The 14,229-nt window shown below is 35.9% G+C and overlaps 1 protein-coding gene across 6 annotated transcripts in view; it reads left to right on the top strand.

Annotated features, from left to right (window-relative positions):
* The window catches only part of ABL2 (ABL proto-oncogene 2, non-receptor tyrosine kinase), a 103,213-nt gene that overhangs the window by 65,692 nt on the left and 23,292 nt on the right, over positions 1-14,229 (top strand). For 2 of the 6 annotated variants that reach the window (XM_046680670.1, XM_046680667.1), the window contains exons 1-2: positions 8,925-9,042; positions 13,817-13,879. In XM_046680670.1, the coding sequence (XP_046536626.1) occupies positions 8,931-9,042; positions 13,817-13,879 (175 nt within the window). In that variant the 5' untranslated portion in view covers positions 8,925-8,930. Of the gene's footprint in view, positions 1-8,924; positions 9,043-13,816; positions 13,880-14,229 lie in introns of those variants that run through there. The other 4 variants (XM_046680669.1, XM_046680666.1, XM_046680671.1 and 1 more) reach the window with 3 other exon arrangements.

Genomic DNA, 14,229 nt, shown 5'->3' with positions numbered 1-14,229 from the left:
TATATATAGATGAAATGTATATATAACCTTTAAAAAGAAAGCTTTTGAAGATTTATGAGAATATGGGGAAATTTTTACTGTTCAGTTTCTAAAAGCAGTGCAGGGACCGGCCCTGTGGCTGAGTGGTTAAGTTCCCACGCTCTGCTTTGGCGGCCCAGGGTTTTGCTGGTTCAGATCCTGGGTGCCGATGTGGCACCGCTCATCAAGCCATGCTGAGGCGGCATCCCACATGCCACAACTAGAAGGACCCACAACTAAAAATACACAACTGTGTATCAGGGGGCTTTGGGGAGAAAAAGGAAAAATAAAACTTAAAAAAAAAAGCAATGCATACTTTTTTGTAGTCATTTATTAACATCTCAACACTATTGACTCGATTGATCATTCTTTTCTTCTTCAAACAGTCAACCCTTCTCAGCCTTTGGTAGTTTTCTCTTCCTTGCTGACTTCTTAGTCTCTTTTGCTGCCTCCTTTTCTTTCTGTTTGCTCTCTGAAGGGGAGTTCTTCAGGGCTTACTCCAGGGTTCCGTACTTGAAACTTTTTTTACTTTTTAAATTAACACACAGTAAAATTGACCTTTTTTGGGGGGATGTACAGTTCTATGAATTTTAGCCCATGTGTAGATTTGTGTAACCACCACCACAATCAGGATACAGAATAGTTACGTCACCCGCCAAAAATCCCCTTGTGCTCACTTTGTAGTCACACCCTCTCTACCCCAACACCTGACAGCCACAATGGTTTTTGTATTTTGGAGAATGTAGACTTTTGATACTGTCTTCTTTGGGAAACTTGGCATAATGCCTTTGAGCTCCATCCAGGTTGTTCTGTGTATCAGTAGTTCATTTCTTTTTTATTGCTGACTAGTATTGCATTGTATGGATGTACCAGTTTGTTTATCCATTCATCTGTTGAAGGCCTTTAAGGTTGTTTCCAGTTTGGGACAGTTATGAATAGAGCTGCCATAAACATTTATATACACGCTTTTGTAGGAATGTAAGTTTTCATTTCTCTAGGATAAATAGTTAGGAGTGGGATTGCTGGGTCCTATGTTAAGTGTGTATTTTACTTTACAAGAAATTGCCAAATTGCTTTCTAGAGTGGCTGTACCATTTTGCATTCCACCCAGCAATGTCTGAATTCTAGTTGGTTCGCATCCTGGTTAGCACTTGGTGTTGTGAGTATTTTTTATGTTGTTTACTTGCATAGGCAGGTCGTGGTATCTGATTGTGGTTTTAATTTGCGTTTCTCCAGTGGCTGCTGATGTTGAACATCTTATCTGTCATTCCTGTATCCTCTTTGGTAAAAAAATTTTTTATCCATTTTTTAACTGGGTGGTTTGTTTTCATATTATTGAATTTGAGAGTTCTTTATATCTTCTGGATCCATATCCCTTTGTCAGTTATATAATTTGCGAATACTGTCTCTCATCTATAGCTTATCTTTTAATTATTCTAACAGTATCTTTCAGAGAACAAAAGTCTAGTTTTGCTTTTTGTTTTTTGCCTTTTATGCTTTATTAAAAACAGCTTTATTGAGTTGTGACTTCTATTCCATAAAACTTGTGTTTTAAAAGAGGTCAGATTCAATGATTTTTTAAAATGTGCAACCCTCACCAGATTTCCAGTTTTAGAACATTTCTGTCACTCAGAAGATCCCTTGTACTAGTTTGTAGTCAGTCACATTCCTACAGCAGTCCCAGGTAACCACTAATCTCCTTTCTGTCTCCATGCGCTCGTTTTGGACATTACGTATGAACGGAGTCCTGCGTTATGTAGACTTTTAATCTGGCTTCTTTCACATAGCATAGTGTTTTTAATGCTTTATGGAGATATAATTCCACATATGAAATTCACCCCTTTAAAGTATGTAATTCAGTGGTTTTAGTGTATTCACAGAGTTCCTCGACCATCAGCACAAGCTAATCTTAGAACGTTTTCATCACCCCAAAAGGAAACTCCATAGCCATTAGCAGTCAGTCCGTGTTCCTCCCCACATCCCAGCCTTAGGCTACCAGTAATCTGCTTTTTGTCTCTTTGGGTTTACCAGTTCTAGACATTTCATCTAAATGGAATCACACAATATGTGTCCCTTTTAACTGGCTTTTTCACTTGATATAATGTTTTCAAGGTTCACCTATGGTATAGCATACATTAGTACTTCATTCCTTTTTATTGCTGAATAATTTTATTTATCTATTTATTAATTGATAGACATTTCAGTTCTTCCAGTTTTGGCTATTATGAATAATGCTGTGAACGTTCATGTGCAAGCTTTTGTGGGGACATAGGCTTTCATCCTTTTATTTTTAACGTACTTAAATGATAATATTTGAAGTAAGTTTCTTTTAGATAGCCCATGGTTGGATCATATTATATATCTATTCTGACAGACTGCTTTATAATTGTGTTTAGACCATTTTCATTTAATGTGATTATCTATATGTTTAGCTTTAGGTCTATCATTTTATTTTTTTCTGTTTGTTCCTCCCTTTCCCCTTTCCTGTCTTCTCTTGGATTATTAACATGATTTTTTAGTATTCCATTTTTTCTCTTGTGTTTTTGGCTGTATCTCTTTGCATAGGTTTTCTAGTGGTTGCTCTAGTGATTTCAGTATACACATTGAACTTGTCGTGCTCTACTTAGATTCAGTATCTTACCACTTCAAGTGAAATATGGAAACCTTACCATCAGAGTTTTCTTGTCTTTTCCCTCTTTATGTCAGAGTTATTATGTATTATATCTACATATATGGAAGAGTCCCTACAGATGGTGTTACACTTTTTGCTTCCAACCATCAAATATGGTTTAAAGAACTCAGGAGGAGGAGAATAATCTATTCTGTTTACCATTTTTTTTTTCTCTTTCTTTGTTCCTGATGTTCCAAAGTTTCCTTCTAGTATCATTTCCATTCTGTCTGAAGAACTTCTTTTAACAATTCTTTTAGAGCAGGTCTGTTAATGACGAGTTCTTCCCTTCAGCTGAGAATGCCTTTATTTCACCTTCATTTTTGAAGGACATTTTCTGTGGATATAGAATTTTAGGTTGGCAGTTTTTTCTCTCAGCACTTAATGTGTTTTCGCTTCTTTCTAGCCTCCATGGATTCAAATGAGAAGTCTGCAGCATTCGAATCATTGTTTCCTTATAAGTATGATCCTGCACTTTTGTCTGACTCTTCTCTCCCTATCTGTGGTTTTAAATGCCATGTATATGCTCATGTCTGCAGTCCAGGATCTTCTCTGAGTTCCAGATTTATATATCAAGGTGTTTAATTATATTTCTCAAATTTACTTGTCTGTGGTGGAACTTCTGGTTTATACTGCTATTGCTTTTGAGTGAATTACATGGCCATCTACCTACTTACTCAAGCCTGCAAGCTATTCTTTATTTCCTCTCTCTCGTGTTGTCTTATATCCAAGTAATCTGCAGGCCCTATCAATTCCATCTCCAAATCAGATTTTAAGTTCTTCCACTTTTCTTTGTCTTCACTGACAGCATTCTATTCCAAGTCAACATGATTGCATTCCTGACCTGCTGCATATTTTCCTGTTGCTAATTTTGTTCTCCATCTAATCCATTTTTTTCACCCACTAGCTAGAATGGTCTTTTTACAAAATAGTCAGAACATATGACCTCCCTGCTTCAAACTGTTCAGTGGATTTCCATTGTACTTGGACTAGAATTTTAAATCCTTAGGTGCTTGGTCTGGCCAGCCCCTGTCTACCTTACTATAACTTCTTTTCGTGCTCCTCTTCTGACTTCCTCAGTGATAGCCACACTTTTCATTTCCTTTACATACCAGGTTCTTTCCTACTTCATGATTATTACACTTGCTACATTCTCTCTGCTTAGGTCCTTCTTTGCCTCTGTCCTCAGCTTAAGTGTCATCTTCTTTAAGTACAGTCATGCATCACTTAACGACAGGGCGATGTTCTGAGAAATGCATTGTTAGGTCATTTCATCCTTGTGTGAACATCATAGAATGTATTTACACAAACCTAGGTGGTATAGTCTGTTAGACGTGTAGGCTCTATGCTACTAATCTAGTGGGACTACTATCCTGTATGGAGTCCATCATTCACCAAAATGTTGTTGTGCGGTGCATGACTGTAGTGAAAGTCCCCACCTACCCCAACCTGTTCTCTTTATCTCTTATGGACTTTGTTTATTTCTTGCTTAACACCTGCTGTATCCTGCCTAGCAAAGTGCTTTGCATGTAGTAGTCACTCAGTAAATCTTGGCTGAATGAAGGAAACATTAAGCAAGTTTAAAGGACCAAATGCAAACGTATCAAAATTATTTTGATAATTTAGTAAGTGGGATGTAGGACCAAATGCAAAGGCATCAATATTATTTTGATAATTTAGTAAGTGGGATGTAGAAGTGGGTGGTATGTTGTTATTGTCTTTTTGTTTAAATATAATTTCCAAATTTTGTATAATGAGCATATATCACTTCTATAAACTAAAAACAGTTTATTTTTATTTATCTTTTTATTGAGGTTATAATGATTTATAACATTGTGAAATTTCAGTTGTACATTATTTATCAGTCACCATATAAATGTGCCCCTTCACCCCTTGTGTCCCTCCCCACCCCCCTTCCCCTCTGGTAACCACTAAACTGTTCTCTTTTCCATATGTTAGTTTATCTTCCACGTATGAGTGAAATCGTACAATGTTTGTCTTTCTCTGTCTGGCTTATTTCACTTAACGTAATACTCTCAAGGTCCATCTGTGTTGTTTCAAATGGGACGATTTTGTCTTTGTTTATGGCTAAGTAGTATTCCATTGTGTGTGTGTGTATATATATATACACACATATCTTCTTTATCCAATCATCACTTGATGGGCACTTGGTTATAGTGAATAATGTTGCGCTAACATAGGGGTGCATAAGTCTCTTTGAATTGTTGATTTCAAATGAAAACAGTTTTAAAAATGAAAACATATCTTACTAATAATTTTGTTGAATTTAATCTTATGCTCTCATTTATCATTTTTTGGTGATTAGTTTTTCATGTGTAGTTTTTCATTTTATTCTCTAAAGTGTTTAAAACGTATTAAGTGGTTTAGATAGTTAAAAGCAGCAAAGAATCACAAAAGAATATTCATATTTTCTTTATATTATACTTGTATGATGTCTTTTCTTAATTTGTCTAGGTTTCTAACTTAGATACTGTAGTCTTAAATTTCGTTTCCCACAGAGCTGTTTTGTGCCTCCTTTCTATGCCTTTAATGACTTTGCCTTTTTTCTGAACCTTGTCTAATATCTACCGTGGGAGTTGTGTGGGTTTTTTTCTTTTACTTTTTCCTTTGAGCTGTGTGAGCACAGCCACGCAGTATTTAATGTAAGGGTGCTCCTGAATGTCCTATCATTATTGTGACTGTTCTTTTCTTGCCCACAAATTATAAATAGAAATGTAATTATTGTCTGAACTTGGCTTTGTAGAGAAACGTTGAACTATTGAGGATTTTTTTTAGGGGAGCCTTATTTAGTTCTGTGCGGTGCAATTCGGAGGGAGGTCAGCATGCTTTAGCAAAAAGTATCTGTTGATTTGTGTTTGTGTGTGTAAGTTGATAGCATAAATGGAGATGTCTGGTTGCCTGAATGGGAGTTGAACACAGAAACAGCACTGATTAGTTGTTCTCCAAATTCATGAATGAACTATTTAAATTTACATTGACATTTTTTCACATTCATAATCCAGAATAAAACGTCTTACTATTTATTCTAAACTGTCCTCACTTAAGGGTGATTGACATGAAATATTATGCAGCTGTACACAGGAAGAGAACTATTTCTGTGCACTACTATGGAGTGATCTTGCAGGTATATGTTAAGTGAGAAAAGAAAGTGGTTAGTGTGAAATATTCTACTGTTTAAGAAAAAGGGAGGGGATGTGAATATGTGTCCATTTATATAGAAGCAGTGTAAGAATAAAGCATACAAATTTAGCTTACCTCTAAGGAAGAAGTGAATAGGGTAGATGGGAGTATCCCTCATTCTGTAGATTCAACTTTGGAACCATGTAAATATTTTATGTAATGAAATAACAATTTTAAAAGGAAAGCTTAAAAACTGAAAATAAAATAAAACAAATTGACTTAAGTGTATCTCCTCTCCTAGTGGCAACTGTTCTGAAAGTTTGATTGTGTTCAACAGACTCCTGTGTTGGCGTTTGCAGTGACGGTGCCAAAGCACTGTGGGTGAAACTGTTTCTGCCTTGACAGGAGTCAAGGTAGTGGCACCAAACTGCACCCGGTGGTCGTTGCATTTGTCACTGCAGCGTTCTTACAGTTAAGGAAAAACGTCAGTTTTGCTTAAGAATTTCCTTGATGAAGCAGTAAAAATGATTACTTTTATAAAATCTTGGTTTTAGATATATGTCTTTTTAATATTCCATGTGACAAAATCTACCGCTTACCAAAATGTCACGGTGGTTTTTAGGGAGAGCGCATGTGCAGTTGTTTTGACTTGCCAACTGAACTAGCTGCTTTTTTCATGGAACACTGTTTCTACCTAAAAGACTGAATGACAGACAAACTATTCATAATTGGAACTTGGCAGACATTTTCTTGAAAATGAATGAAGTTAGTTTGCTGCTTCAAGGAAAACAGTATTTGTTGGGAATGAGGGAGTTTGAGCTTTTAAGCAAAAATTAGAATTTAGTAAAATTAGTAACCACCATTGTAACGATGACAACTTCTCAGTATTTAAAACTTTTCTGGTGAGATTGGTGGTGATAGTAGTGAATATAATGTATCAATATTGTATAGTGAAATATAACAACATTTCGTGAACTAATATTTCCAGATAATCAATGCTTGATGTTAAAAAATTCAAAGTACAAGACAGACCAACAAATTTTAATTTGACAGAGTATGAAAATTCTATTTATGTGGTTTCAGATTCCACATTAAAACTAATCTTTAAAAAACGACCACTTGTCAACTTTTGGTATAGTATCGAAGAATATCCATAATGATCTGATATCCCTTCCTTTTATACTCATGTGTCTGTGTGCAATAAGATTTTCGTACACTTCAACAAAAATACATTACAACAGATTAAATCCAGAATGAGGATTCACCTGTCTTGTTTTGAGCCAGATTTTAAAGAGCTTTGCAAGAAATGACATTACTTATCTCTTAATTCTCTTTTGACAAATAGTTATTTTTTTAATAAAATATGTTAACATAATGGGTTTATTGTTATTTTAGAATTAATACTGTTAAAATTTTTCAGTTTTAATTTCAAATATGGTAAATGATAGACATAAACCATGTAACAGAGGTCTTTGGAGACTTCAGTACTTTTTATTTAAAATTTTTTATTGTAAAATATACATAACATAAAATTTACCTTTTAAAATAATTTTAGGTGTACAATTTAGTAGCTTTAAGTACATTCACACTATTGTGTAACCATCCATTTGCAGAACTAGATTTCCAGAACTAGAACAAATTCTGGATATTTCTTATAAGTGAAATCATACAGTATTTGTCTTTTCATGTCTGGCTTATTTCATTTAGCATAATGTTTTCATGACCCATCTGTGTCGCGCTTTTTGTAGTTGAATAATATTCCACTCTGTGTATGTACCACATTTTGTTTACCTCTTCTTCCCCTCTTTACTCCTGGTTACAGTATAGGAGCATTCAAAAGTGTAACTGTTAATTATTGGTACTTTAAATAGCAGATTTACTGATTAAATAGTAAATCGTATGGTATAGAATATAGATATGTATAAAACATATCTTCTTTACTTTATATTTTTTATAATCTAGGGAAGGAGAAATTCACCCTGGTATTTGAAATTCTGAGTCATTAACTGAGGTAACCGTTAGTCATTTAACTCTTGCTTTTTCCATGATGCTAACAGTACTGGCTTTAATAGGGTTACTTTCATAGAAAGCGGAAGCTTTGTTTCTTATAAACTATTAATATTACCTACATCAAAGTCATTCTTCCTGTAAGGTTACGTTATAATTTTGTTTCAACTTTATTGAAGGCTATTTCAGTCCTGCTAGCCTATAATTTTACCGTTACCTTTATTGACCTGGAACCTAGCACAGTGGCTGGACATGTAGTAGGTGCTTAATAAATAGTTAATGAATCGGTGAGTGTTCTTAGCTGTACAGTTACAAACATTCTTGTATTATTTTTGTAGATTATATAAAGTCATCCACTATTTGTAGATTTTACTAGTTTAATTCTCATAAAGTACTCTCATTTTCAGGTTCTTAACTTTTTATCTTACTTTGTTTCTATATATTAACAAAGATTAGGCTTTTGCTTTTAAAAGTTTTAGCACTCAAAAATTTTCAACACTTTCGTGCCGTGTTTTAGACTTTTGTTAAGCTATGGAGCCAAAATGTTAGTGAAGGCAGTCATTTCCTGGCTTCTGTGCTTATGAATCAGATTGTAACTATTTCTTTGACTTTGGATTTGTGGTTTCTTGAACTAATTTAAGTGATGCAGAAGATGACTCTCGTTAGGCGTTTCCCCTCTTTTAAAAGTGTATTTGGTGTTTTATTTGTAAACAGGTTTTCTCCAAGGAAACTTTTCTCTACAGTCTCACTTCATCATCCACTTTGGAGTGAAATCCCATCTATACTGATCTCTACTTATTTTCTTATTTGTTACCCATATTTGTGTTGGTTTTTACTTTATTTTTTCAAAATATTCCCAGAGGTTTTGAGGTAACTTCAGTCTGACTCAATCTTTTGCTAGTTACTGGACATTTTCCTTTAGGTTACTCTCCACCCACTTTGGGACTTGTAAATGCTTATCCTTCTGTTGGTTCCCTCTGGCGACTGAGTACGTGAGTAAACGTCACATGCATGTGGTATTGCTTGTCGGCGAGTGGAATTCTAAGACTTCCTCTTAACAAAGAACAGTTTGACGTTAGTGCTTCTGGGCAGAAGAATGGTCCTTGGGACAGTTCTGCTTCCACCTAATAGTTATGGCCGAGATCAGGACATGTCGTTTTGCTGCCTATGCCCTGAGACCTCAGAAACTGCTCTACCCACCTTGACAGGTATGGTTCAGAGGTGATAGTTTAGGGGAGGGTAGATAATCACAGTAATCAAGCGTGACTGGAGATTTCAAAAAATTAATCTTTACTACTGTTATCGCCTTCATTGTTGGCTAGTGAAGTTTCATGTCCTTTTTTCCTGGTATTCCATACTAGGACCTCAATAAGTACTTATTAAAAGAAAGAATAAATGAATACTATGTAATATTTCGTGGTATTAAGATGCATATGACTTGATATGAAGAATTTAAGCTGTATTGAGAACTGTTGCATAATTTACCCAATCACATTACATAGTTTTTAAAAGCGGTATTAAAAATATTTGCTTCTTAGAGAATATGAAATCAGATAAAGTAGAATTCTGGCAAGATAACTGTAAAAGACTTGGAAATGCCTAAACTGAAAATTTTGTATATTAATTTCTCCAATTACTCCCTGACAAATTTCTAATTAAACTGATAAAAGTTATTGAATGACTAACTGGTGAAAACTGTTTTTAATAAAAGTAAACATTAAATTTAGGAATTATCTCTGAATGTGAGTTTTATTCTGGATTTTAACTTGTTTAATGTTGATAATTTACTTTGTACAAGCCACTGTTTCTATGTTTTGCCTTATTTTTACTGTAGCCTGTAAGTGTATCAGTAGAAAAAGGTAATACAATTACCTTTTCTTAATAGTCGTAATGTGTTTCTGCTATCTGGGTCCTATATTCCGTGAGTGAAAATCAGTCTTCTTTTATCTCGTCTTAAGTGCTTGTTCTTCCTTTGTAACAGTGATTAATGAAAGGTTAACTCACTATTTAAGGTACCTAACATATAACATGTTAGGTACTGTATATATGAAGTGACAATGTGTATCACTTCACGTTGTTCAAAAATAAACCATTGCCAGACTACACACTTGCGTTTGGGCGGACAGTCCGTCTCAATCATCCAGATGTGGCTGTCCTAAGCTGATGAGGGAAGTGGCGTAGACTAGACCCACTGGATAACACTGTGACATTTACTTGCTCTTCCTGTAGGCTTTTTTTATTTCCTTTTTTGCCTTTATTCCTTAGCTTGTTCTCTTCCAGTTAGATCTTTAACGTTTTGTGATTTAGTACATGTTTATTCTTGGCCTCAGGAAAATGTTAGGATGTTTTTTGTCTTTGAAAATTTTTCCCTTTTGTTTGGTGCTAATGAGTAGGATGATGTTTAAGTGGATATCCTGTGCAGACGGATTGTTCAGGAAATTGACCCTTAGTTCTGTCAGAACAAAAGACTGAGTGGGAAGAAGGAAGAAAGGAAGGAAATAGATATTTTGGCTTGACCTAGAAAATACTAAAACCAGAGATGAGAAGAAGGGGGGGAGTGGGGAATAAAAAGGTTTTCCAAGTTGTGGTTCTTGTAGTACTTGGCCTCAAAAATTACTTTTATCCTGTAATGATTATTTTGTACATTTGGAAAATGTACAATTTTGTTTGGCCTGTAACACTTTTAAATTTACATAAAATTGTGCCGTAGGTCTCCTTCTCGTTTCTCCTTTTGTCACATAACATGGTTTTTAAGAAACTGACTTGCCTTTGACAGTCCTCCTTTGAGCTTGATGGAGTTCCTCTCCGGGACAGATGAGCCACATGTCATAGACGTGTCCTTGCACCTGACAGTCTGTCACTCTGCTCTCGTCAGTGCAGAATTCCTGCTTATCCAATTTAAATGCTTTCTGTTCTCTGAAACCTTTTCTGATTCCCGAGTTTTGTTTTCTATTCTGCCCTCTCATAGCATCCTCTGTGAATATAGCAGTATATGTGATTCATTTGTTCAACAAACCTTTTTTGAGAGCCTCTTACGTACATGCAGTTGGAATTTATCAAGTTGCTTGGAATTTATCAATGAACAAAGCAGACAAAAATCCCTATCCTCATAAAACTGATTTTCTAGTGGGAGGAGTTAGATACTATACATGAATATAATAATAAATAAGTAAATTATGTATTTTGTGGTAATAGGAGCTATAGAGAGAAATAAATTAGGAAAGGAGACATGGGAGATGTGGGCGTGTTGTCAGGAATAGATGCATTTTAAAATAGGATAGTTAGGGGCCGGCCCGGTGGTGCAGCGGTTAGGTGCGCACGTTCCACTTTGGTGGCCGAGGGTTTCCCGGTTCAGATCCTGGGTGCGGACATGACACCGCTTGGCAAGCCATGCTGTGGCAGATGTCCCACGTACAAAGGAGAGGAAGGTGGGCACGGATGTTAGCTCAGGGCTAATCTTCCTCAAAAAATAAAATAAAATAAAATAAATAAAATAGGATAGTCAGAGGATGCTGTACTGAGAGGATAACATTTGAGTGAAGTGTCATGTGGATATCTTGGCGAAGAATGTTTTAGGCAGAAGGAGAAGCCAGCACAAGGGTCCTGAGGCAGGAGTGTGCCTGCCTTGTTCAAGTAATAGCAGGGCAGCCAGTGGCCAGAGTGAGGCAAACTAGGGAAGAGGAGTAGAAAGATGAATTGGGCAAGACGAGTTGTGAACGGCTTTGTAGGCCCTTGTAAGGACTTGAGCTTTTACTCTAAGATGGGGAGCCATCGAAGAGTTTCGAGCAGAGGAGTAACACAATCTGAGTTGTGCTTTGCAAGCTGGCTGATGTGTTGAGAATAGACAGTAGAGAGCGAGGACAAAGCATGGAGATCACTTAGGAGTCTACTGAAATAATCCAGGTGGGAAATGGTGGTGGTGACGGGGTGGTAGTAGTGGAGGGGGTGAGAAACAGGTAGCCTCTGGATATATTTTTGAAGGCAGTGCCGATAGGATTTCCTGAGGGATTGGAAGGGGGTATGTGAGAGCAGAAAAGGAGTCATGAATGATTCCCAGGTTTTGCTTTCTTCCCCCATCTTTATTTTATAATTGATATCTAACATTGTGTAGGTTCAAGGTCTGCAGCGTGTTGATTTGACACACTTGTGTATTGCAAAATGATCACCACCATGGAGTTAGCTAATACCTGCATCAAGTCACATAATTACCGTTTCTTTTTTGTGGTAAGAACATTTAAGATCTCTCTTAGCAACTTTCAAGTCTAGAATACAGTATTATTAACTATAATCACTATGCTGTACATTAGATCCCCAGAACTCATTCATCCTACAGCCAGCAGTTTGTACTCAAACTTCCAAGGGTTTTGGCTTGAGCAAGTGAAAAAATGGAATTGCCATTAACTGAGATGAGGAATTCCGTGGGAGAAGCAGAATTGGGGGAAAAAATGGAGAGTAGTTTTTATAGTAAGTCCAAATTGTGTTATTGGTGATTTATAAACTTTATGTTCTGAAGCCCAGCACAGTGTCTATTGTATAGTAGATGTTTGTTAGAATTTATTAGTTTTGTGAACTTTAAATTTTAATATATTGGGTTTCACAAAGTAAATGTATGATGCTTGCTGTTTTTGGCCTGATAGTGTTTAAGAGTTGGAGTCAGTGTCTGCTTAATTACTGTTTCTAACTTGGTCATTGATAGTAGAAAAATTCTTGTTACCCTTGATTTTTGTTCCTCTTATAATTTTAAAAAGGGAGACTTTCTTCTATTTAAAAAGAAGGAAATGTACTTGAGCTGTTTGATAATCATTACACAGAGTAATAATCACAAAACATTGTAATATGTTACTTCCATCACTGGCAAGAAACAGTTATCAGTGTGGATCATGTGATATTCAGTATGGAACCAAAAAATATTATAAATAGTCTTTCTACTTCTTTTTGGCAGTTCTTTTCATTTTAATAAAAGGATTGGTATTTTGTAACCCAGTGGAAATTCAATTAGAGTAGATAATTTTTCATTAGAATAAAGAAAAACAGTATGTGTGACAAGTTTGAAGGATTTTTCATGTAATGTGGTATTTTGTTTGTTTTGGTAATCCCACTTGGTTATCTTGGTATATAATAGAGCTGTTGCCATTCACGGTAACTTTGCATTTAAACAAGGAGCAACACTTCTGTTTCAGATTAACTCTTCAGAACGTCTGACATATCTTCAGGTTTGTCATAATATTCGTAATGTAAAACAAAAATTAATTAGGTGTGAAATTTTAAAGATGTATTCTTTTTAAGAGGAGGAAAGAATGTGAAATAAACTCTAAAACTGTTAGGAGAATTAGATCCAACTTACAACAAAATTTCTGTCTATATCATGTAGACAGTTATGAGGCCATTTTTAAAACATCAGTTAATGCTGTTTTAAGATTAAAATACATCTCATTGTTTTCAGCCACTTACATTTTTGTGTAATTTGGTCATTCATTCAGTCAACAGTTATTGAACACATATTATGGGACTCTTGCCAGCAAAAAGATACAGTTCTTATGCCAAGGAGCACATCGTGAAGTTTGGGAAACAAACATAAAGTGAGGATATTATAAATACAAAGATCCAGATAGAGGGTGTTCCTGCAGCAAGGGTAATGCTTCTGAGAGCACAGGGAGGAGGAGCACGGGAGGCTGCCTAGGGGAGGCTGTGCTGGAGCTGAGTGTTACCAAATGAGTAGAGGTCAACCAGTCAGAAAAGGGTGGGATGAGATCACATTCCAGCTCAACAGGACTGTGTGAACAAAGGCAAAAGGTAGGAAACGTCATGGTGTAAAAGTTTAAAATTTGAGGTGTGTAGTGGGGAGAGGTGAAGCTGGAGAAGTAGATGGAGATGTGATGATATAAGACCTTGAAGGCCATGTTAAAGAGATTTTGTTTTGGCTTGATGGTGAACTGTTGAAGAATCTTAAGAGTGACATGGTCAAATTTTTGTTTTAAATAGATCACTTTGCCAGCTGTGTGGAGGATGGATTTGAGGGAGACAAGACTGGAGGCAGTAGTCCAGGTGAGATGATGGGGCTCTGAACTAAGGTGTTGGCAGGAGGGATGGAGAGGAGGGAATGGATTTGAAAAGAAGTAAAACCACTGATTCAAGGGTTTTTCTTTTTCAAATATGATAAAATGAATTTTAAATTAGAAATGAGTGGAGGGAGAGGGAGAGACACATAATAAAAAAGTGTTATATGACATAAGTAGTTGGATAGTGGCAGATAGCCACCAAAAACAGTTCCAGTGATCAAGAAAATCGCTACTGGAAGAACAGTGTATTTTTTTTATGATCAGCCTGGGCTGTGAGAAGCAGGTAATCTTTAACTAGGATGGTACGGGGCTCACCTATTCGTGTAGTGTGACTAA

Source organism: Equus quagga, chromosome 13 (assembly GCF_021613505.1).
Source record: "Equus quagga isolate Etosha38 chromosome 13, UCLA_HA_Equagga_1.0, whole genome shotgun sequence".
Classification (NCBI taxonomy): Eukaryota; Metazoa; Chordata; class Mammalia; order Perissodactyla; family Equidae; genus Equus; species Equus quagga.
This window is presented reverse-complemented; position numbering and strand designations above follow the sequence as displayed.